At 32.8% G+C, this 27,232-nt stretch overlaps 1 protein-coding gene across 7 annotated transcripts in view; it reads right to left on the reverse strand.

Annotated features, from left to right (window-relative positions):
- CDH19 (cadherin 19) overlaps positions 1 to 27,232 on the reverse strand; it is a 94,004-nt gene that overhangs the window by 3,906 nt on the left and 62,866 nt on the right. For all 7 annotated transcript variants that reach the window (XM_025997723.2, XM_025997724.2, XM_072758066.1 and 4 more), the window contains 3 exons: positions 26,840 to 26,961; positions 4,618 to 4,735; positions 2,464 to 2,715 (listed from right to left, as the gene is read on the reverse strand). In XM_025997723.2, the coding sequence (XP_025853508.2) occupies positions 2,464 to 2,715; positions 4,618 to 4,735; positions 26,840 to 26,961 (492 nt within the window). The remainder of the gene's footprint in view (positions 1 to 2,463; positions 2,716 to 4,617; positions 4,736 to 26,839; positions 26,962 to 27,232) is intronic.

Raw genomic sequence — 27,232 nt, forward strand, 5'->3', positions numbered from 1 at the left:
CATCATCCCCGGCACAGTGGAATATCCCTGTATAACTTTTAACTCCCCAAAACTTAATTACAATATTGGCTGTTGAAAATTTACAAAAGGGTCATGCAGAATGACAAGGCAGTATAGCAATCTTTCTGCCTGATGATTTAGAGTAGACAAACATCATAAAAATAGAGTGAACTGTTTTGTGATGATAATTTAAAATTTTATTTTTTACATATTGAAAACAAAAAGAAAAGGAGCATAAGGGAGAATTTTCCAATCCATATGCATTTTTCAATGTTAATAACCAGTAATCCCTGTTAAGAGAAGTTAAGCACAACAGAGCAGTTTGAAATTCCCCACTGAGGCAAATTATTTTCTAAGTTAATATTTATTGACTACCAAGTATATGCCACCGGAAAGTTGGTTTAGAACCTGTGCACAGTGATACCACATTAATTTCAGAAAGCCCAAACCATCATTTTTTTAAATCATAACACTGGTATGCCCACAAACAATATTCATTACATAAGATAATTTTAATACCACATAGAAATAGAATGATTTCAAAGCACCCCCCTATTTTTAGAGAAAATTGTGTTTATGTGTGTGTGTGTGTGTGTGTGTCTGTCTGTCTGTCTCAGAACAGCCAACCCTTTCATAGTCTTGGAACGAATTTAATCTATAGGAACTGAAACTGAGACATGAAGTTATGTTATTAATATTATCACATAGAGAAATGCATTAGGCAATGTTTTATATAAATCTTACCTTTAAAAAATTGAACTGGTGTTCTTGAAATAAGGTCATTGTGTTTGAATCCAGGTACTGTGAAACTCAGCTCAGATATATGGTTGATATAGAAAGGGAGCTAATAAATAATTTTTTCAATCTATGAATTGGAGAGAGTATTCATGACACTTTCAAAGAAAACTATCGGCCGAGCCACACTTTCCACCCTCTAAATCTTATTCCTGCCCTTGACTGTGAAGCTGTCCTTGGTTTACTCATAGGGTTTTTGGACTTGGTTTAGGTCTGTACTTATTAGTAAATCAGTACTTGTCATCCTCCAAACACTACACTGCTTTTACTGCACTTGATTCTGATACCCAGCTATGTAGCTCTATATTCTCTTTTATGATCAAAACTCATGAAAAAATCATCTTAAAAACTGAGGCTGGGTAGGAAAGAATGGTAATTCGGATAGTAAAGAGGAATGCATGACTTTTGAAGCTTTGAGAAAGATGAGAGTGAAGGCAAAGCAATCCTTGAAAAATGTATGCCATTTTGAGCATGAGTTTGGGATTATAGAAACAGTGGCTGAGAAAACTCAATAAAGTTGTGTTGACTTTTGACATGAAGTTATAAGGGAAGCAAGATAGGGTTCCCTTATAAGGGAAGGTAAGTGATCACTTACCTTCCCTTACTTGTAAGTGATGGGATTGTATACACTAGTATGTTAAATAAAGAGTAAAGGTTATGCTAAATGAATTATTTGTAGTCTTGGAAGCCTGACTAAAACATTTTGGGGTTCATTGGCCTCATCCATAAAATGAGTATAACATCTGCCTGTGAAAACAACAACAAATAAGCAAAAACGAAGCCTGGGGCTCCTTGGTGGCTCCATGGGTTAAGCAGTCAACACTTGATTTGGCTCAGGTCATGATCTCAGAGCTGTGAAATCCAGCCCTTCTCCAAAGGTGCTCAGTGCTGAGCCTGGTTGAGGTTTTCTCCCTCTCCCTCTGCCCCTGGCCCCTCTCTTGCCCTCCCTCTCTCTAAAATAAATAAATATATGAATAAGTAAAATCCTTTTTAAAAACAGCAATTTTACTTAAATTTCCCTTGTGGTTAGCACTTTGATCAAGTAAAAACCCTCCATTTGCATTCCTCCAGACTGTTAACTTCCGTAGTGGTCCTAGGGCTCTAGTGAGTTGCAGCATAGGGTTGAATAGACTGTTGTACAGTTACGGAAATTTAATACATCATGTACCAGCTGCATGACCCTATGTAGAGCACTTAATTATTTGAGTTTCACTTTCTTCATTCATACAATGCAGGCGATAGTAGTTACCACTCTATAAGATTATTGTGAGGATCAAATCGCATATTGCATGTAAACACTCAAGACAGTATCCTGGAGTGTCATAAGCACTCCACAGAAGGCCATTATTATTATTATTATTATTAATTACTAGTTGTTATATAACTGCATATGCTGCAATGCAGAGTGTCAAAAACATCTCTAAACAAATATACACACACATGCTGACACATTCAGAATTCAAGGATCATTGATTTTCATCTTGAAATGCATGATCACTCTACTTTTCATTCACTCCACTGGTTCAAGAATTGCAACACATTCAGAAGAGCAATTAAACACACACACATGCAAAACTCATTCCATGCTGTGATAATGGAATTGGCATTTTTTATATTTATCACATTATTTTCAGTAAATGTAGCTATGTTCAGTTCGGTACTACTTACCAAATATTATCATAATGCTTATCAAAATTGCAAGTATGACTTCTGTTCTGAATCCCATGGAAAGCAAAAGGTCCTTGTCCCTGCAGGTCTGTGTACTGCCATAGTCATCACAGTCACAAATGTGTATGGTAAGGGTGTTTGTGCTTGTAAGTGATGGGATTCCATTGTCCGCAATTAGGACAGATATGTAGAAGACAGGCTCTTCTTGAAGGCTAAAACCAGTTCTATTAGTCAAAATTACAGCTGTGTTATCTAAAACAAAAATCCATGTGTATAATTTTTCAATATTATAAATGAAACTCATATGTACAAGAGGCAATAGTATAAATATATCCAGTAAGGTTAAATAATAAAGACATTTCTGATAAAAAGATAAAAGATCTACTCAAAAACTCTATTGGTTTGGCATTGCCCTAACCCTAATTACAAAATTAGATGAATACGTGAGTCCGTTCCAAAACGCCTTTGATAAAGGTAAAAAACAAAGTAGAGCATAGAAAACAGCTTTGTAATCAGATCTCAATATTTTATAGAGGCTACTGATATTAAATTTATGATGACAGTATGAATTTCATTTGGATTATTTACCGATGACACATGCTTTTTCTAATAGATCTCATTCTTTTCACTAATACCATAAATACACAAGACTTTCTGTCATCCACCAATATCACAGCAAGTGATCTCAAATCATGTATTTACTAATGAGTTTTACTTGGTAGGAAAAATTCTATTGGGATGTTTCATTTTACTTTGACATTATTAACCCATTTTCTATTTAAAATTCAGGTAACAGCTAAACCTTAGTACCACTCACTCATATAAATAGAACATTTAAAAAATCAACAAAGATGAACAATATATGACACATTTGAAGTTGTTTTCCCCTGAATCCCAAAATATTCTAAGTAACTTTTTAGTGCAATTTCTTGTGCTGGAGTCCTTATTTCCATATATTTTTTTTGTATTGTTATAGCCTCCCAATTTTCTGTAGCAATCAAAGCTTAGAAGACAGAAAGAGTAAAACACAAATAAATGAATTTTCAAAATGCGTGCCTGTTAACCACTTTTCCTAAATCATCTTTTTAAAACAAATACTCCATCATGCTTTGGAACCTATAAAACTTGTGATTATATTTACTAGACAGATTGAAAGGATAAGAGAGTTTTAAAAAAAAGATAAGAGAGTTTACATTTTTCCATACATATTTTGTCAGATTACTTTTAATTACAAACATTAAACTAAATTATTTTTGTTTTAATAAATTTAATTTGTCCCAGTAACTTATATTAACATAAACAAACCTAAGCTACAATTTATTTCTTATATTGATATTTGCATTTTTTAATCCTAAGTTTGAGGTTTTTTCACTGAGAAATTTGACAAGGAGAAAAAGGAGAGAACATGTCTGCATTTATTCTCCCACAAAAGATCTCCCCTAGATCGAACCAGGTATTTGGCTATGGATGCTTGAGTAATAAATCTTATAGTGTTTCTTATCTTTAAGATACAAAGTAAAATTAAAACATCCATATGATGACAAGAAAATCTTCTACTGAAGTGAAAGGAAAAAGAACAGAGTGGCTTTATGCAAAATCAATCCACTTCTGTAGAGAAGGGTAAGATATGCTGTCTCTCCACACAGAATCCTTTGGAACACTGTGTCCTTGGATTGATATAATCATTTCATTTTGAAGGAAAGAGAATAATCTTAAACCAATTTTATATATTTATAGCTTCTAATTAATGACTCCAAATATCTGTGAATCAATCAAGCTAACATGACTATAAGTATATATCATTTTCTTCCCCAGACATAGATTGAAGTTTGAGTTTTACAAGGACATGAAAGGAACCACTGTGTCAGTACTGCCATTGTATTTGCAGGGTCATTTAGTTTTTGCAAGGTCTTATAGCCACTGATGACTTGAAAAAGTGTTTCTAATTTAGAGAAATCCAGTGAGAAATGGGGTTAGTATTTTCAGAACTTGACTTTGGGTTTTGTTTACCATTTTCATTGCCACTATTGCTCTATTTCTCAACATTATCATATTACAAGAACCATATAAAAAGCAACATTATAAAATTTCCTTTGAAATCAGGCACATTTCTCAAAGAAAGGATCAAAAGTCATTATGAGTGAATGGCATTACCTTCATTATCTATAATTATGAAACTTGAGTTCTTTGTGTCTTCCACAGATAAATTAAAGTAAAAATGATGATCTTCTACAGATTCGTCTCTATCCACTGCACTGATGGTCTGAATTACCTAGGAAAAATAGAAGTAGGTTGCTTGGTTTTTGATTCAGGAATATAATTATTGTTATAAAGATTATTATAATTATTAGTATTAGCTTTTATCAAAATTGCTTTACCAAAATTTTTATGTATAGTGCAGAGGATAACTTAAATTTGGGGAGAATGTTAAAATATTGTCTCAGGTGAAAAGTAAGTTTACTTGCCCATTTCAAAAGAGTGTTTTGATATTATGTAATAAAATTTTGTTGGTGGATGGAAGTTTGTTAAAAGTTCTCAAAATACTGCTGCGACAAATCAAGATTTCCTCCCATCCTCTGGGCTTGATTGCTCCTTCTTCCTTTTTTCCTCTCTCTTCCCTATCTGAATAGCAGCCCTTATTATTTGTTGAAGTTATATATTCCCTGCTCACTTGAGAGCATAACTGGGGTAAACTTATTGTCTTACTAAAGTATTAGCTTAACTAATTAATTTTTTAATTGATTTGAGGAAATAATGCATTTAGAGCTTAGGGGCAGTGTATATGATTTCCTTTTCTGTAAAGATTATAGCAAAAGTGTTTCATATCCAATAAATTCCTATTTCAGAGCATAAAACAGTGAAGTAATACAGTTATGAACACATCAGTTCACAACTAATTCTTTTCTTTCAAGACATGAATGTGTCAGTCAAGTAGTTCATTTTTGTCAAAAAAGAGATATGCTGTCAAGATCGCATAGTGAGATTGTGATTAATTCTGGAAATTAAATTGATTATAGAAGTTATTGTTTTGAATTTTCTAGAATTAAAGTGCTTTTAACAATGTGTCTGCAAGATGACAGACCCCAAATTTATAAGGTTATACTTTCAAAGAAGAGGTATCTCTCTATATGCATAGTCTTGTACAACTGATGTAGTTTATACATTATTTTTCTAAATTGATTTCTTTTTCCTTATAACACATTCCTAATTGAATTACATTCATAGAGTGTTAATTAAATAACCTAATAAGACATATTTTCATTCAATCCATTCCTACAATAATAAACGTGCACTGTATTCAGGTAATGCTTTTATTTTGGATTTTCATAATAGCCAGGGTGAAGGATGGGAGACTTGAAACTCTGATATTTTGAATTCTAGCTTTGCCACTTACCAGTTTTTTATTCTTAAACAATTGGAAATACTAATACTTAACTTTTAGGAATGATTTTTAGATTTGTATGCCATAGCTCATCAAACTGCTTGTGATACAGTTAGTACATGTCTTAAGATGTTTTCTTCGTAAAAGTATAGTCTTGTTGGGATCTGCATAAATAAGATGGTATCTTGAATACTGTATGTAATTTCATTATATGTATAATTGTGTAATTAAGATTGATAGCAAATTGTAAAAATCTGTGTTTACCTTATTGACACATGCAGTCTTGATTTTTAGACAAAGCATAATTTATCTCACTACCTGACTTTCTGTATGAAATACATGCATCAGACTAAATGTTATAAATGTTTTCCTTTTGCCTATGGAGGCTTAAGAACACTGCTAAGATTGTGGCTTTGTATATACATTTTAAATAATTTTAATTAAATTACTCTCTACATATATATAGGTAAAGTGAATATGCATAAGTTTCAATATCCTGGCTCCCTTTTAATGTACACAAGCCACTTACATTTGCTTTATAAATTGAATTTACATATGCGTTATGGGTTTTTTTTACAAAACCCTGTTTTTTACAAAAATAGGAAGCCACTGACAAAATAGAATCAGTCACAGAGGAGGTCTCACTAATTCTTTTGAAGTAACCCTGAACATGTACACTACTCTTGAGAACACAAATTTCTAAAAAAGAACCAACATTAAAGAACACAAAAGTCTTGACTAGGAATGTACATTTTTCCTTTTCATTGGAAAATGGAAAGATTTTTGTTTTAATTTTCAAATAAAATTCTAAGAAAAAATCTTGTTGCATTGAATAGATTTCTAAACTATTTTCTTACATCTACTTACTAGGGGCCTATCACTGTTGTATACATTGAGGAGAGGAGCAAAAGACAAATCAAAAAGTGAGAAGTAGAAAAAGAATGACCATGTTATGACACATTACGAGAGCTCAGATTTCTAAATTCCTCGTCCTGGGTAAAGTTTTATCTAGTTTTTTTCTGAACCACTACATGTGACTTTCCATTTATTAAACTTTAAAGTGTATAATGGAAATACATTGTGACAGTCTAGAAAATCTAAGAGTAACCATTTCTCAATGGGAACTCACCTAAGGGTCTGGGATTGTTCTATATATTATCATAAATTGTCCCTATCTTATATTTACTTATATTAAGCCTCAAGTCACCTAAGTATCTTAGGTAAGTAAAATGGCTGGGTCAGAATTTAAATGCAAGCTGAGGCTACCACAGGGTAAAATGAGTAGTGCAGGTGGCCCCCAGAACACATTTTCTTCAGATTTATTGAGAAAAATAAAATTGAAAAATGTTTAAAATATAAATCATGATGACTTGATATACACATACAATGTGAAAAGATTATTTCCATGCAATTAATCACCATATCCAACACCTTACATATTTACCATTTTTTAAAGTTTTACTTTCTAAGCAAATTTATGCAAAGAGTTTTATCAGCTATAGTCATCATGCTATACATTAGGTCCTTACACTTTATTCATCTTATAATTGAAAGTTTATACTCTTTTACCAACCTTTCCCTATATCGCTCACCCTCAAGCCCCTGGCAACCACTTTTTATTCCTCCTAGACACATTGTTCAAGCCCTAGACTTTGTTCTTGTTCATGAAGTTTGCATAAAAAAAAATACCCAAAAGGATGTAGCATACAAGAAGCAAACAAAACTAAGTCTCATTAAAGATAGAGACATACAGAGAAATAAGTAATATAATTTCTATTAAATATAGACCAAAAATAATGGTAGGGAAAAAAAGGAGACGTAATAATCTGAGTATTCATGATTTTAGGAAATGATTTTCCAAAGTAGAATTAAGCAAATGAGCTAATACGTGAGTAAAAAAAATGAATTAATGGGGAAAGTGTGATTCAGACAAAAGAATACCAGTGAAAATTATGAATACAGAGATCATATATTGTTAGGTAGAAATAAACAAAATTTGCATTTTTAAGGCAAAGATAATTAAACATTGGCAGTTTCATAAGTTTCAACTTAATCATTTTATGGAACTACAAACAGTATTTGACTTTAAAGATAATCATGGGAAAAAAGATAATCATTTTGTGTCTATCAATAACTATGACTTCTTTTTCTGAAAAAAGAGGCACGTGTGGGCCAGCTTACTAAATGTCATTCTTAGATTATTATTATTTTGATTTAAAAAATCAGTACAACATCCATTTTCACACAACATATAGGTATGAATGACCTCTATTGAACATGCAATTTTTTGATAGCCAGGCAAGGATTTGGAGCAAACGGTAATACATTTGAGTCTGCTTCTTTACCTGAACAACAGATACAAATGAAATCTACTTCCAGGATTAGTTGATGATTAAATTTTTGAATAAGATTACAAATTATAAATTGAAATATGAACTGCAAGTCAATGTACAAGTATTTAGTATTGATACAAGTTATCAATTCCTTGGAATGTGTTTATTAAACAATACCTATCAAAGAAACATGTTAAACAAAAAGTGAGGATTGCAATAAATGAATACAGGGAAGGATTTTTAAAATTTCAACTAAATTTCTTGCTTATGAAGTTATTCTAGGTATTTGTATCTTGCATCAAGGTACAGTAGTGAGTTCTTACCCCCATCATCAAGATATATTGTCAACAAATTTGAAGAAGACTGTCACTTTTTGTACCACTCTACCGAGAAAATGATACAAAATTAGACTTGTTTAGACAAAGGATTCAAAAAGGCTGTTGAATATCTTCTCAAAGGGATCCCTGGGTGGCTCAGCTGTTTAGCACCTGCCTTCAGCCCAGGGTGTGATCCTGGCATGCCAGGATTGAGACCCACATCAGGCTCCCTGCATAGAGCCTGTTTCTCCCTCTGCCTGTGTCTCTGCCACTCTCTCTCTCTGTCTCTCATGAATAAATAATAAAATCTTAAAAAAAAGAATATCTTCTCAAAAGGTCAGAGTATTAATTAATATAATAATAGAATTAGAGCTAACAAGAAAATCTAGTTTGTAGCCTGTTTTCATTCTTTGTTTAGCAAGTTATTAGGAGAAAAATGTTGGGAAGCTCATGGTATTCTAATACTATGGTCTGGACAGAAGCAGAGATACTCTAAGTTTCCAAAAAGGACTTTTTACAAAATTAAATGTATTTGAGTATCATAGACATGTAATGTTTTGCCTTTTACTTATATTTATTTCTATTCAGATAAAAAATTTACTTTAGTAAGTTTTATCTCAGTATATATTTCATTTAAATTAATTTTAAACCATACGGTATATTTTTTATTAAAAAGTCATATAAAATCATCATAAACAAAAATTATAAAACTATCTAATATCCCAAAAGTATCCATTTAGTAAATATTTCATTGGTATTTGGAACATGCCAAGCGATCTTAGGAGGTGGGGGTGCAACAGTGGCCAGAAGCAAGTGTCTCTGTCACCACTGTTCACATTCTAGTGGAGTAGAGGGACATAATACCTAAAGTAAAGAATAAAAGAGCAGAATAAAACACCCAAGGTACATAATACCTAAAACAAATATTTGGAGGTCAGAGGACCTGGCCTCTAACCTAAAATTATATTATACTTCAGACAGGAGCAGTGGTGACATCATGAAGGTCATATTACAGAGTTTGTACTTAATTCTGAGGTCCACTTACAAGTTCTAAATAGAAAAAAAAAAGATTTATTTTTCATTTAGAATCCCACAATCCAAATGATTGGGGAAAATCTGCATTTTAGAATGTTCATTCTGAAGACATCCTTAGTGTGAATTTGGAAATAGGGATCCTAGTTAACAAGCTGTTGCCATAATCCAGGGGAGCAACTGGTTCATACTGAAAACCTCCTGATATGTTCTCTAAAGACAACCACAATCCCAGTTATAGAATGCGAGTTCTTTTTAATGAGAAATTAAATGGAAATTGCTAAAGTGTTTATATAACTGAAGATGGTAACAACACACTCTCAGGTGAAGATATGGTTTCCCAGGCTCCAAAAATTTGATATTGTCAAAGTAACATTTCACCATTTCTAAGAGGGCACACAATATATTCTTCTGACTATTGTCCCACCACTAAAAACTGATTTCCATGGAAATTATCTATATGCCTTCAGACTTGACTGATAAAGATAACTAATGAGCAACAACTGTTTTGTGTCCCTGCATGTGGGCTGTGAGATGGATGAGAAGTTGGGTTTTATAGGAGCGTCCTTCAACAGAAGGTTCATGGTTCACTTCAGAAGATGTGCTAGGTCCCTGGTAGGGTAGCAAGAGTGAGGACAGAATAAAATTGACAGACTACAGGAGTATTTAGGGGATGGAACCAACAGAATTAATGACTGATTGGATATGAAGAATGGAATAAATTAAGGATGATGTCCACACGTCCTCACACAAGTTGGTGAGTTATGGTAATTTTGCAAGAGATATTGAAAAAATTGGAGCAAGTTTGGAAGAAAATTTGGTGTAATCTTAGGACATATAGTTAGATATCTCTAGTTAATTGGATATACACCTTGAAATACAGGAGAAAGAATGGGCATAGTATCTATAAGTCATTTGAATATGGACTTTAAGACATAAGAGCGATTGAAAGGTGATTTTGAAAAAAAAAACTAAAAGGACAGGACACAAGAGAAAAGGGATTGTAAGAAGAAACAGTTTATAACGCAGGATCATGGAATTTAGGCAACAGAAAATTTTACATGGAGATAATGTAACTGTCTTTACATTAGAATATTGATATGAAAGAATCTAAAAATCGCTGATATTATACTTCACTTCTGGAAAAGATATTTGGTATCAGTCAAGATAATGGGAATCATTAATTTGAAAAATTAGAACTATTTCCACCAAACAGGAAAGGCAAATTGCCCTAATGTCAGCTCATTTATTATACTCATATTCTGCAAACCACTGAGTATTTTCTCCCTCCTCCTCTCCCCACCCTAAGCATTTACCGGCAAAGAACAAAAACAAAAATTCTGTTTACCCATGTAGATCATTAAGGAAATGCCTGATTTTCTCCAGAACGGAACACAACTCTTCTGGCATTTTGATTTTCTACAATGGATGTATTATCTCTCCAAAGCAGAGAGACACCTTTTAATTTGTCATCTTGCCCAGCAATTAAGCCTGTGGGAAATAAGATCAAGAATGATCTTCATTGCAGGATGCCCTGATGGCTCAGCTGGTTAAGTGCCCGACTTTTGGTTTTGGCTGAGGTTCTGATCTCAGGGTCATGGGATTGAGCAGGCATGGAGCCCCACCCTGGGCTCCGAGCTCAGCGGGAGGTCTACTGGAAGAGTCTCTTTTTCTGCCCATCCCCCCACTCATGTGGGCCGCTCTCTCTCTCAAATAAATGAATCTTGAAAAAAAAGGAATGGTTTTCACAGTATGAGAAAACATATAAAATATTTCCTTACTGATTTTAGTTTATTAGATGTAAAAATGATAGTATTTTGTACATATTGTGTAGATACACATTAAATTAATTCTATGTTCCTTTTAAAAATTTAAACTTTAATTTGGTAAGAACATTAAATATGAGATCTACCCTCTTAACACGTTTTTAAGTGCATGATACCACCTTGTTAACTAGAAGCAGTGTGGTGCAGCAGATGGCTAGAACTCACTCATCGTATATAACTGAAACTTTATACCTGTTGAGCACCAACTCTTCATTTTTATATTTTTTAAATGCGACTTCAAGAAAATTTAAAATCCCATCATATTTATTTGGCAGTATGCACTAGATCTCATTTCTTCAAGTAAATGCTCTTCTTTTCAATAACATATTTTTTATTTCATTCTATGGACCTGAACTTCAGAAGACCATGAAGTTGTAGTGTGAAAGCAGAAATTTCTTCATCATTACTTTAAAGTATGCTACCACACGAGATTCGGTATTAAGTGAGATTTTGACTACTTATTTGAGTGCTAGTATTCATTTTATTATTACTATATTTATTATGGCTGCATTTTGTCTTGGTTTATTTGTTACCCTGGATTTGAGTTTTAATTTTGTCAAAGGGCTTCTTAGCATCATCAAATGAAAAGTTTATGTGTATCTTTTTGTTTCTTTGAGATACTGATATAATGGAAAATATTAATAGATTTTAAAATATTGTTTTGCTAATTCTAAAATTTCTTTCTGTACTGTGTATCACCATTAATACCTTCATAAATTGTTTTAGTTATAATTTACATATAATGCTTACACCACATTTTTAATAATCTTTTCATGTTTATGTTTGCAGGTGTTTAATTTTGTCACTTTCTACTACGAGTAAAGCTACATAAAGTAATTTGAGGAGCACCCCTCCTCCCTTGTTTTGAATACTTTGGGGAAGTTTATACAGTATGAGGAGGAGTTGTCACTAAGAATTTTGATTTCTTGACCTAAAATATTCTCAATAATATTAATGATTATCCTTTAAATCTCTATTCTTATTTTCCTTATTTTATCTTTTGCATTTTATTACCTTTTATTCCAGCAAATGATTTCTTTAACTTTTATTTTGAAATACCTGTAGATTCTAAGCAAATTTATTTTTTTTTTAAGATTTTATTTATTTATTCATGAGAGACACAGACAGAGAGAGAGAGAGGGAGAGACACAGGCAGAGGGAGAAGCAGGCTGCATGCAGGGAGCCCGATGTGGGACTCGATCCTGGGTCTCCAGGATCACACCCTTGGTGGAAGGCGGTGCTAAACTGCTGAGCCACCCAGGCTGCCCCTAAGCAAATTTCCAAAACTGTGTAGAGTACTAAATACTTCTTTCAGCTAACCCAGTGGTTACATCTTACATAACTGTAGTACAATGTCAATTCTCTGAAACTGAAATGGGTACAATACTGCTAAATAGATAATGCAATTTATTCAGTTTTCACTGGTTCTTACATCTGTGTGTGTGTGTGTGTGTGTGTGTGTGTGTGTGTGTGTTGGCATGTTTAAGTGTAACTCAGACAGTCTAGCCTCATGTAAAGACTAGTGTTACCAGAATACAGAAAAGTTTCATCACCACACATGTGAAGTCCTCCATACTACTCTTCCTTGTCACACTTAAATCCACACTCCTACCCTTGTTCCTTGGCAACCACTAAATCCTTCAACCACTAATTCCTTCTGTCTCTTACAGTATTGACTTTTGGAGGACGTACCATAAATGGAAACATAGAGCATGTAAGGTTTAGGGTATTGCTTTTTTTCAAGAAACATAAGGCCTCTGAGATTCATTGTGCTATGCATGTATTAATAACTTCTTCCTTTAATGGCCAGGTGATATACCATTTTATGGACGTATCATACTTTGTTTAATCATTCCCCTGGGGACAGACATCTGGATTATTTTGGTTTTGGCTATTATGAATAAAGTTGCCATGAATATTTTTATGCAAACATAAATTTTTCTCTGACATGGATGCCACATTCTGACCAAATGAGTGATTATTGGGTTGCACAGTAAGTATATATTTAGTTTTATAATAAACTGCCAAATTATTATTCATTTTTTATTTCCATCCCCTCTCCTCCCAGCATTTGATGATGTCCATGGGTGTTGTTATGGAAAGTGTGTGTGATAATAGCCCATTGTAATTGCAAACTGCGTTGTCCAAATAACTAATGATGTTCAACATCTCTTCATGTTTTCTTCTGCTTCCCATATAACATCTCAAGTGAAATATTTGTCATGTCTTTTGTTCATTTTATAATTGGATTATTATTTTTTTTTACTGTTGAGTTTTAAGAGTTCCTTGGATATTCCAGATACAAATCCTTTAAGTCATCATTGGTTTTCAAACAATTTCTCCTGATTCATAGGTCATTTCTTTAATCCTTTTAACAGGGATTAAACATTTTTAAATTTTTATAAAGTCAAATACTTTTTTTTTAAATAGATTGTGCCTTCAGTGATATATCTAAAAACTATATCTAGTCACAAAGAATAGTTTTTTCTTCTGCATTTACTTCTAAAAGTTTTTACAGTTTTAAGTTTAGGTATAAATCTGTGATACATCTCTAAATAACTTCTGTGTGACGTATGAGGTTCAGGTGGATTTCTTCCCTATGAATATCCAATTGTTCCAGCAAAGTTTGCTGAAAAGACTAGAGAATTTATATGTATCTTTGCATTTGCTCCAGTACTATTCATGTCATTCAGATTTTCAAATTTATTACAACACACAAATATTTTATTATAAAATATGGGGTTTTTTTTACTCCCATTGTTCTAATTCTTATTTCTAAGATTTGTTTTGATTTGTATATTCAGATTAATCATTTTTTTCTTGTACTACAAATAACAGCTTTGAAATTAAATAATCTGGTAAACAAAGAAAGAAGTATTTAATTACTTCAGGAAAAAAAGTGGCAAATGCAGTTTATTGAGTTATTGCTACAGAGATTTAAGAAGCAACAATTTCATCTGTTTCAAACCAATCCAAATAAATCATTAATCTGACAAAATCAAACTCCCAGTAAGGAAACAAAACCAATTTCAATTAATGTTTATATTGAAGTTTGTAATTTTTTGATTGTTATAAGTCATGAATTCCTTTAAGCATGGGCTAAAAAATATTACTCTGTTCTTACCTTTATCTGCATTGATAGTTTTGTTTCAAGTGTACACACACACACACACCTTGTAGCTCATTTAGAATATCTTTAGAAAGGAATGAGCCCCATGTTAAGAACTTGTAAGACTACTCTTATCTGTTCATTTTAACCGTGACAAAATTGCTTTTAACAAAGGCCAATTCTACCCATTTTCTCACTTAATAGAATTTTATCTTTACTAAATCCTAAAGATAGGAATTGTAGGGCAAAGATATCTTTCTTTTTCAAATGAGCAGATTGGTATTCCGTGTGGCGGGATCATCATCTAATTTGGGAAGTGTGGGTGATAGTAAAATTCTCTTGTAATTGTACCAGGCATTCTTTGTATTATTGCTGTATACTAATGATTTTCCTAAATGAGAAGAAATATATTTCAATTAAAACTCATGTTTTTCTACATACATGATTTTTACACAATAATAAAGAATACCAGTTAACCTATACAATGCCCCAAAATTAATACCAGAAACAAATGTTTACTGCAATCCTCTCTAAAGGACCCTTCGTCTCTCTAAAAATTAGGACAAATCAGTTTTTTTTAAAGGACATAAAGAATAATAAAGGGAATAAAAATCATTTTCCTATTCTTTCAATTTTTCTCAAATGGTAGAGGCAAATTCATCACACAGATACATTCAGTTATTGTTGGAAAGCTGTGTGCTTTGTATTGCTTGAGACTAAATCAGAAGTTTAGTAGATAATATCACTCAAAAAGAGAGAATAGACTGAGTTAATAAATATTGATTTTTTCCTTAACACTGATCACTTTGGGGTGAAGAATAATAATTAGCTGGAAAAATGACTTATTATTTAGTTTTCTAATATTCTAATGTATTCAAGCAATGTCCAATATCCCCAAATAAATTTATCATTAAGAAATTACCATTTTGAAGAAAAAAGGAAAGATATTACCATTTTGGGAAGACACAAGCAAAATCCTATCTAAAATAATAAAAAAATATTGTATATAATAGAACATTGTTTTAAAACATACAGGTCTTCTGAAATGCAATTTGAAAATTTTAAATTGTTTTAAAACATTACCCTTTTGGCCTCCCCAATTATTCATGGATTTATTTTATAAAAAGTGAACCAGCATGGCTCATGGACAATCTTACAGTCTCACACACATATCATGAGCTTTAAAAAAACAAGTTTCAGAATTCAAGGTGTCTTGCCCTTATTATTTGCAAATACAAATTTTAAAAATATGATAACATTGATGCCAAAATGAAGGTAGTGAGGGAGAATGTTGCTTTTACAGAATAATATTGATTATTCAAGCATCTAATTGCCTCAAATTGTGTGGATTCAAGATTCATTACTCTGGTTGTTCTAATAATCTAGGAGCAAATTTGAAAGACTATTTTTCTTTTTATTAGGTTTAAGGTGCTTTATTAGGTAAACGACATCTCCAAACAACCTTTACTTTGGTTTTTATTCCTAAATTAAGGTCATCTACATGCTCATATTTTATACTCATTTTGCCATACGTAGTTGGGATTTCTACATCCATAAATAACTTATTAAAGATATATTTTATAAAGCAATTTATCAAAAATACTCCTTAAGAATATTATTAGTTAATATTCTATTTTAAGAGACTAATAGAATGTGGTTTCTTAATACAAATAAAAATTATGCTAATTTTTAGGAAAGCTTATTATAGAAAATTATTTGGGAAACTCAATAAGATCAACATACAGAAATCATTCACATTAAGAAATAATTAAGATGTCATCTGTAATGGTTATAAAGCACATGAATACTTCTTCATTGACAAGGTCTCTCATAGTATTTTGAAAGATCACATACTACATCAATACCAGGGAACCAGCTGTTAAACAATTTCTTATCAAACAGCAAGTACTATTGTATGTTAATAACAGAATGACTTTTTCAAGTTTTTTAGGTAGTTATTTCCTCATCTATCTTTTGTCTTTATTTTTAATTAAAAATTAATGATAAAACCATAAATGTGTAGGGTATATGAATATAACTATTTGTAATTGGAAAGATTTTTGTTTCAAGTTTCTATTTAAATTCTAGTTAGTTAACATATAGTGTAATATTGATTTCAGGAGTAAAATTTAGTGATTCGTGACTTTTAATCCCCAGTCCTAATTCCAAGTGCTGTCCTTAATACCTATCACTCATTTAGCTCATCCTCTGCCCACCTCCCTTCTTCAACCCTCAGTTTGTCTTCTATAGTTAAGAGACTCTTATGGTTTGCTTCCCTCTCTTTTTCCCCCCTTCCCCTAATTAATCTGCTTTATTTCTTAAATTCCATATATGAGTGAAATTATAAGGTATTTGTCTTTCTCTGAGTTATTTTGTTTAGCGTAATACATCCTAGTTCCATCCACATCACTGCAAATGGAAAGATTTCATTCTTTTGGATGGCTGAGTAATATTCCATTTTATATATATCTTTTTTTTTTAAGAGGGAGTGTAAGGGGCAGAAGGTGAGGAAAATCTCAAGCATATTCCATGCCCATTGAGGAGTCCAATACAGGACTGGATCTTATGACCCTGATATCATGACCTGAGCCCAAAATAGAGTTGGAATCATAACTGACTGAGCCAAACAGGCACTCCTGCCACATCTTCTTTATATATTCATCAGTCAATGGATATTTGGGCTCTTTCCATAATGTGGCTATTGTTAATAATGCTCCTATAAATATCAGGGTGCATGTGCCCTTTTGAATCAGTATTTTTGTATCTTAGTATACCTAGTAATGTGGTTGCTGGGCTGTAGGGTAGCTCTATTTGTAACTTTTTCAAAGAGTCTCCTTACTGTTTTCCAGAGTGGCTGCACCAGTTTGCCTTTCCACCAACAGTGTAAGAAGGTTCCCCTTTCTTTCCATTCTCACCAACACCTGTTCTTTCCTGTGTTGTTAAGTTAGCCATTCTGACAAGGATGATGTGGTATCTCATTGCAGTTTTGATTTGTATGCAACTGAAAAGATTTATTAAATTTGGCACTGCTTACAAGCATTGTATTTTTAATATAATTTGCTTTTGCATTCTTTGTCTTCTATGATAGTGTCTCATGTTTAAGATAGTTTTTTTTAATCTTTTTGGTGTTCTTACTTTTAAATATTGTTCATATTAATTCAATCATATTAAAGGTTAGAGAGTTCTTTACTACTCCTAGGATTTATGTCTCTTTTGGAAATTTAAAGTATTTGTTTCAAAAAAAAACAAATAACTTTGCGTAGCTTTATACATATGCATGTGTATTTATGCACACATGCACATACATATAACAGAGGTAGTCCAACTAGTGAGTGATGAGTGGATTATCATTTGCAATTTGAGGGAAAATTATTCACTTCTGGATACATATAATAGTTCTAATTAAAAAAACCTGAGAATTTATCATATCTGTGTTTTTCTAATGTACATTAATTATAAATAAAGAAAATAAACAAGAAATAACCGTGTTGGAGTTTCCCTTATAGTGTTCTTGTACATTATTGAAAAATAAGAGAGAACAGGAGAGCTATAAAGTGAGAGCAAGAGAGAAAGAGAAAGCGGGATTTTCTTGGTTTTTCTGGATTGGTATCCCAATTTTGTTACTGACCATTCTGTGTTTTCTGCAGTACCCCGCTAAAATATCACAAAATCTTAGGAAAATGACTGTTTCCAAATCTGAGACAGAAAATATTAAAAAATGAGCATATGTATCAGTCTGGACCCAATTGAGGGATAGGAAGCACACAGTAATTTAAAAGGAGGAATATTAATATAAAGAATTATTAAGCTACAGTAGGAGAGTAACTGTAAAGATGTAATGAGAACTCCAAAGAGTACTCAGAAGTACAGTGAAATTATCTACAGTAGAAACAGACAAATGTGGAAAGGAAGCCCTCTCCCCAAGATGAGCTTTAGATCTCCTTGGGGAATGTTTGGTTGCAGCATCTTGTTTTCAGGACAATGGAGTTCACTGGGTTGCCTGGGCTGGAGCTAGTCCACATTCTCCAGACAAGCAGAACAGTCCTCCAGGGTGCAAGCATGTGGGTGGACAGAAAGGCAGAAGGAGTTGGGAGGCTACTATGGTTGCAGGGCCTGGAGCTCACAGCATTCACATTGGGAAGGCTGCAAGACCTCCCAGGCCTGGGATGGAGCTGTATGGTAGCCTTGGGAATGTACCTCTGGGGCATCTGGGGCTATACTTGTGGCTGGATAAAGCACCATGTGTATCTTCACACCGGCCAACTGTGCAGAATGAGAAAGGAGAAAACAAACATGCTCAACACAAAATCAGGAAGAGAAGACTTTTCCTTCTTCACTGTTCATCCAGTGCCCTACTTTGACATTTCATTCACAATAAAAGAAATGCTCTAACGGGATGAATCCGTTCTCACAGGATCAAGGAACAGGTACTTTTTAAGGAGGAACTGAAGCCAGAAAGCAGTAAATGAGTAAGTGGCAAAGCCTACAACATATTGCTGTACCAAAAATGATGAAAACAATCAAAGACTAGTAAGTCACATCTAAAGCACACAAAAACAGATATGAATGTCTGGAGATCTATTTTTCTCACCAATCTTTGTCCATTTATAATTCTCTTTGTGATGTAGATTGCTTACATTTTTTTTCCTTTGTTTCTTCTTGTGTATGTGTATTATGTGTGGGCAAGTACATGTATGCATGCTTTAAACTATATGGTTTTGGGATTTTGGGGCATCAGAGATGCCTGTTCTTTTGTAGAGTGTTGTGGGGAAACAGAGAGTGTAGGAGAAGAAAGAGGGATCTTCACTTTGGGAGGCTTAATATAAACACATTCATACCAAATTCCATCTTCCTTGGCACAAAGGCTCCCTCAGGTTTTGCTATTATGAAGTTTTATACTCCCTACTCCAACATTTTCTAAATTAATTTCATTTTAGCAATTTACTTGGGGGTATCTCAGGCCAGGGGGCACATCATAGAAGTTTTCTCTTTTCTTTATATTGCATTCACTTTTCATTCTTCAGTCCAGAGAAGAGATTCTTTCCTCTCTGCTTCCACACCCAAATTTGCAGTTTGCACTCTGGAGAAATAGATACTGTTTTTACATCTATCCTTAGCTTAGTCAAGAATTCATACTGGGGTGCCTGGGTGGCTCAATGGTTGAGGGTCTGCCTTCAGTTCAGGTCATGATCTCGGGATCCTGGCGTTGAGTCCCACATCAGGCTCCTCACATGGAGTCTCCTTCTCCCTCTGCCTATGTCTCTGCCTCTCTCTGTGTGTCACTTATGAATAAATAAATTAATAAATCTCAAAAAAATAAAATAATTCATACTAGGTGACATGTATATTTCCCAATTTGTATTTCGATGGTGTAGTTGCCTTCTTATTTTATTAACTGACTATATATTCCTTGTTTTTAAACAGAGTAAAATGCATTTCCTCTGAATGTCTACACAGAATGGCCTTAACATTTTGCTTGTAGTCATCATTAAATTAAAAATAATTATGTTGGCCATATAAAAACCATTTCAGTTATACAAGATATGCTTTATTATCTCTTAAAGCAAATATTTTTTTTAAAGCAAATATTTTTGACAGATTATTAAGTTGCAATGTTCACACATTACTACCTAAGTCTTAGGAACAAGTAAAAGAGGAAGAGCACTTTTGAAAATTTTTACTGTCATTCTGGGAGGTAAATATTGATATCAAATTCTTGGTTTCAACCGTACTTGAAGGAAGCCTATCAAGTGAATTTCAAACCAGAAATCTGAGCCTAACTCAATCTTATTCCACATGTAACATCTGAGGAAACATGGTACAAAACCAATGACAATCCAGGAGCCACGAGAGCCCTAATACCCACCCATTAAATAAGGCATCACCCACTGTGTGTCGAGAAGAAAATGTCTATGGTAATATTGGATACACTGGAAGCACTCAAATAATCTATGTTTTGATTTCAATTCATAAACCATAGTGTATTTAGCAATGTAAGTGGGAATTTTTGGATTGCCCTTGGATCAGAGTGGAGGAACATTATAGGTAACCATACTGTGTAGGGTTTTTTTTTTTTTTTCAGATACTAATAGACCTTAGACAAACTTCTAAATTTGATAGTGACATTTATGTGTCCCTTGAGTTATTTGATGACTTGTGGACTTGCTCCTTATGAAACAACACTAATCAGGTGTAATGTATTCTGAGTTTGAGCTATGCACATCCCAGAAATGAGGTGAGATTCAATCATATTGATTTCATTTTTTATTTTTGCCCTTAAAATTGTAGGTGTAATTCATTATCAGTACAAAATTAAAAAAAAACTTTTTTATTTGTTTTTGTATTGTGCAAATAATCTAAGAATAGCTAGTCTTTATCAGGGCATAGTTAAAATAAGCATCATTCTTGGAGATACAAATTATAATCCTCACTCACTAATAAGCTATATGATGTTGAAAAAGTTACCTAAACCTTTTGAGGCATAATACACACACCTGTAAAACTATGATGCATGTCATAGATTTCCCATAGAGATTCATACGAAACTCTGAGCAAGTCACACAAGAACTCCATGCCATTGCATGCAATAGATATTTTTCTTCCTCAACAAAGTTCAACTCTCAATGTGCCTTTAAAGCTTATTGCATCAAAAATTAGCATTTGAATTTCTTTTTGAGCAGTTCTACCTATTTTTTAAACATTGTTATTTCATTTTTTCAAATTCTTGGATGTGTTCCTGATAGTAAGGAAATATTAAATTATTATTAAATAATCTTACTTTCAGTTACTGAATGGGCACATTCTGTAAATCTAGGATACATTTTGGGAACCTAGGGATATAATCTTTTTTATGCTTTAAGCATCGTGCTATTTCATCATCTTAAAAATCATTTCATTATTACTCATAAATTTCTCCTAATGTGCTTTTAAAAGAGTTATATGCAACTTGTAGGATGAATGGCCTAGAAAGATGACATAATAGCAAAATAAATCTTTCCCATTGCATCATTGTCTTCTTCCTCTTTTTAAATGTGTTGCCTAAAGTATTACATCATCATTCAAAAAGATATCAAAGAATGGATACACTATCTTTTTAGTTTGATTTTATTTTTTCTTTAAAAACAGTTGAAAATTCAAGATTTTTCATTTTACATTCATAATGCCAGAAGAAAAAAAAACTGACAGAGGAAGTAATTTCACAGTAGTGTGTGAATAGAAGATGAAAACCAAAAGCAGAAACCAGCACTACAGACTTAAGATGATGGTGAAACTGATCATGTAAAAAAAAAGGATTGAGACGGAGTCTTCAGATGAAGATGAAACAGATGAATATTCTCAAAATCAAGAATCAGCAAATGAACAATATGATTTTAAGGATAAAGGAAAAATATAGTCATCATCTTTTTAGTCACTCAACAGGAAGGACTTCATCACACGATATTTTGCGATAAGAATCTGGGCTGTTCTGCTTTGCTAAAAATAAATGTGTCAGTATTTTCTCTTCTTTTATAAATGTTGTGCACCAAAATCTACTTGATTTATCTTGCAAATGGAAAACTGCTGAAGGCAGAATGTATCTAAATGTAACCGGAAGGAAGGGAATGCAATGGGATTTTTCTTTTTAACTAGATTATTATATTTGCTGTTTATAAATTTAAAGATTAAATGCTTTGCAATCATAGAGCAAGATAGTCATTCTTCCTTCAACAAAAATATGAGCTGTAAAGAATATTTTAAACTTCTCGAAGTATTAAATACTGACAAATACGTATTTGCCATGTTCACATTTTGTTAACATTTGACAGGTTTCTTCCTCACTAGAAGCTTCTTACCTCCATTTTCTCTGAACAATTACAAGAAACAATTTCTCATTGCAAATTCTTTCTCTGCCCAAATGTAGATTGATCTCCCAAACTCTTCCAATTTTGTGATGCATGATGATCTTTCTCAAAAGCCTGAAAACCATCCCTTTGAAATGTAGATATCAAGTAAGATAGGACCCCTATATCTCAGTCACTATGGGAGAGTGAGAGCCTAACTTCTCTATGAGCCAGTTACACAGCTGGCCTAATCACACTGACCAACCTCCCCCTCCCCACACATGTCCTCTAGTCCCTTTTCACTATCTCAGCCCAGCTTTCAAAAACTCTCCTGAATTTTGTTTCAACAGTTGCGTTCATTTGTCTCCCTTATTGCAGTAGTCTTGACTTTTATTTCAACAATCTGGAAAACATCTTCCTGCCATTCCTAACAAATGTCCAGTGAAATTTCTCTTTGCCACATTCTAGTCAAGTTGTTTTGCACTGTCATTTTATTTATATAGCTGTGAATTACTTACAAAATTACATATTTTTAAAGAGTAAATTTGACCATATGGTAAACTGTGAGGATGATTTTTTTTTCCTGGAATAGTGGGAATTAAGTCTATTGACACTTCCTCCTCAAAAACTGTTATACTCATGCATGTTCTCATCAAAACTCTTGTTTCTTTCCTACATTACTTGTCCCACCTACTCAGTCTACTTTGCAAGCTTCTCTTTCTTTACTGACTCCTTAAATATTGCTATTCCCAAAGGTTCTGTCCTATGTTCTCTCATATTCACACTTTTTATTTTCTTCCTGGGTGACATTACATACACTACAAATATTACCTACAAATATTCCAGTAAGTCTAAAATCTCTATTTTTAAATTTAATGGGATCTTTTCTTTTCTGCTTTTACTTGACCTGAAAGCAGCAAATAAAACAGGTAATACCCCTTCCTCCTTGGAATATATTTTTTTAGTTTCCATGCCACCATACTCTCCTAGTTTGCTCCTTGCAAAGTTTATTTCTTAGTGTGTCCCAAACCCCAAACATTAATATTGGAGTATCTGGGTCTCAATCTATGGATTGATTCTTGTCTCTGCCCTTACTCTCTAAGAAATCTCATCACATTGCAAAGTTTTAAATATCAACTACAAGGCTAATAAATTCAAACATATCTCCAGAGAATTATTGAAAAAATACTCTTTATTTCAAGAACTACTGTCTTCATGCTCTGTTCATTTATTCAACTAGTTATTATTGGGAACTGCAATGCATGTTGTCAAGAATATAAAAATAAACTCATTCATTGTTCACAAGTACCTTGGAATCTAGAAAGCACATGAAACTAGAAGTGACTCATTTCACAAACATGTAAGATCGATTCAAACTATGGATAAAGAGGCAACAAAATATAATAGTAACATGCATGGATTCTGATGCCAGCACTTGGGATAAAATATCTCTCTGTCCTAACTTAGGAAGTAGCACTCTCTCAGCCTCAGTTTCTTCACTCAGAAAATTAGACACATGATAGAGTTCCCTCACAATTTTTTTTGAGCATTTTTGAGAATTGCTTTAATGTTGATAATGTTGCTAGAGTCATGTCTCAGATGTTGTAAATATATATTTGTTTAAAATCATTTGATTATGTGGCATTTGAGTTCAGTTTTGCAGTATAGTTAAAATTCCAATAAGAATTGACAGGGGCACTTCAGGAAGAAAGGTTGATATGAACAAACTCCAGAGTAGAAACCATAATTTGCATTTTGAAAGACAAGCAATTCAAAGTGTGAATAGGATATATATTTTTTAAAGCAAGATAGATACAATTGTGACCAAATCAAAGAAATCGCTAAATCCCAGGCTAGTGAAATTTGTATTTTTCCATGCTGGTATTGGAAAATCCACTGAAGATTTTGAGCATGAAAGTCAGAAAACTGTGCTGTAGGAAATTAGTCTGCTTTGCCCTTTGCTGTAAATTTATCTCTGCCTAATGGCTGAAGCCTCCCATGGTCACTGTCAGTGAGCAGGTAGTAGAAAAAACAAATTCTCATTATCAAAAAAGGAAGTATTCCACAATATTCCAAATGTACCAACTTCTGAGTTCTTGCCTATGAGCCAGAATCCGTGAAAAGAATGAATGATCCACTGAGTCAGTAAAGATACGAGTGGATTCTAATATAATCAATAGTATAGTTCTAGTTTCTACTAGGAATGTTGATTTCCATCTTTTCACAAGATGCAAAAGTTGAAAAAGGTTATTATAAACATGATTAATTATAGTTGTTATGAACAATTTGAGGAGTTAAAATGAAAGCTCCAATGTGATCAATCGAATTAGGTAGCATCATCCTTAGTAGTGTTTACCATATCTGGTGTCAGGTCTCTTATTTAAACTGTGTTGCTTCCCAAATCTTCTGCCCACCTCAGCCAGATAAGACCATTGAACATGCAATTTTATTGGGTAAGTGGACCTACTACACAGGACATTTATAAAAATAAGTGTATAGGAAATGAAGTAAATTAAGCCTATTTTTTTAAGTTTGAAAATAGACCGCCTCATAAGGGGGGCACTCTGAATACATTCATGTTTATGTAATGCTTATAAAACATACAAATTTAACACATATAATTCTGATAACTATAAAATGTAATTGTTCTTCTAGTAATTATCAAAATACAAGCTATCTTCAGCATGTAAATATAATATGTAGAGATTTAGAAAATTGTTAGAGAAGTTATGTCCAAAATTACTTTAATTTTAAGCTTATTATATTTGTTGATGTATCCAGGTAGTCAGATGTGTTTGAAAAGTTTGAGAACATCAGATATGCTAAATTTCTAAGTATATCTTCTATTTATAATTCCAAGTTCAAAGAACATTTAAAGTTAGTTTCCATAGGAGTCGTGCGTAGGAGGTCATTTGCATTCTGTTTTTGTGATTCCTTTGTACTATCTTGTCTGTCCATAGGTTTCTAAATTAGTTGGATTTTGGATCAAGGAGGCAGTGCCACATGATGGAGAGTCTCTGAAAGTTTTATATTAACCTTTTATTTTATCAAAAACCCTGGGTCCTAACCAATTCAAATTAAGTAGCTTAAGTTTAAATTCATTTGCATATTTATTATAATCTTACTATTGTTTTAAAATTAGGAAATGTTATAGACAAGATTTCAGAATTATTTCTGGAATACAATGTATTCTAAAATAAACATGGCCAAATAAATTTAACAAGACATTTTAAGAGCTACAAATGATTCCCATTATGTTAGAGTTGAATAATCCATAACGATTCAGATATACTTCATTCTTAAAATATGCCTATTTCTTACCATATGAAGTATTTGAAAATAAAGCATAATGTTGACTACTATTATTTATTGGTAGAAAATTAGAATTTCCATTTTGTGAAATCCAAATCGTCTTTAACTAGCTTCACTGATAAATTCAAATCTACTGAGAATAACTGATTTCATAGTAAATATATATATGCAAATAAATTCCTATATATACATTATACATACATGCATACATACATACACACATGCAGCATTCTGAAAACCAGATTATATATTTTTAAAGATGTTTTATGACATTTAATAGGCTGCTATGATTTCAAATGATACCTAAGAAAAAAATGTAAGGTTATTGTGGACTGCACTGAAAACAAAGAACGATCTACTATAAGCTCTCTATTTTACAGATGAAAAGTGAGCTCTGAAAGAAAGAAAGAAAGAAAGAAAGAAAGAAAGAAAGAAAGAAAGAAAGAAAAGCGAGGAAAGAAGGAGAGGAGGGAAGGAAGGAAAGGAAAAATTGTAAAGTAATGGTGATGTGTTTCAAAATAAGTGTGCTCTCTATTCTTTAAATATCTTTAATATCTTTAAATTCTTTAATATCCATTCGACATTAGGTTTTTTTTTAATTGATATGTCTGATAGAGTAGCTATAAGCTACAGGAAAAAAATTCCAGCTCATTCTCTTCATGTTTATGTTTATAAATCATGTTTCTTTATGATGAATGAAAAATTAAACATTAATTGAAATATGATCACTTACTCTATAGAATTACCAAAAGGAAAACTTTTCTTTATTTTCAAAAGGTTTTATTTGACAGAGAGAGAAAGAGAGAGCACAAGCAGGCAGAGCAGCAGGCAGAGGGAGAGGGAGAGGCAGGCTCCCCGATGAGCAAGGAGCCTCATGCCAGGCTTGATCCCAGGACCCTGAGATTATGACCTGAGCCGAAGGCATATGCTTAACCGACTCAGCCATCCAGGTGCCCAGAACTTTTCTTTATTGTATTGACAAAGTATAAAAGATTTACTATGAATCCCCAGTGTTAGCAGATTTTCAAACATTTGAGGAATTTGAAAGTGGAATGATTGAAGCTTACATTTTATTTTTTAAAAAAGAAATTTAAATAATACAGTACTCACAACATAAAAGCAGTAATTCACATGGTTAAAAGAAGCTTATTTTTATCATTTCAAAATGGGAGGAATAGTAGCAAAAGTGATTATATACAACAAATGGCAATGTTTAGACATTAGCAATTTATTGCAGGTCCTTACCTGACCAGAGCCTGCATTTTCACAAACATATGTGTCATAGTATTCAGAGAACTCAGGAGCATGATCATTAATGTTAAGAACTTGCACATATACAGGAACAGCAGAAATTTGTTGCACGTTGTCTACAAATTGAATAAACAGAATGAAAATAAAGAATGTTAACGCTGTCTTTAGGGGGAAACAAGGTCATGAAAATTGCATTAGAGACCGGGTGGCATATTTCTATTTTCCTTGAGTAAAAGCTACCTGAGCACAGGATCTCTATATCATTCATATATTTATCAACAGTACAGCCTAGGAAAAATTTTCTCAATATATTGAACTCAGCCAATACTTATCAAGTGCCTTTTACCTGCCAAAGACTATAGATAGAGCTGATGAGGAAAAGTAATG

The sequence above is a fragment of the Vulpes vulpes genome, chromosome 5 (assembly GCF_048418805.1).
Source record: "Vulpes vulpes isolate BD-2025 chromosome 5, VulVul3, whole genome shotgun sequence".
Lineage (NCBI taxonomy): Eukaryota > Metazoa > Chordata > Mammalia > Carnivora > Canidae > Vulpes > Vulpes vulpes.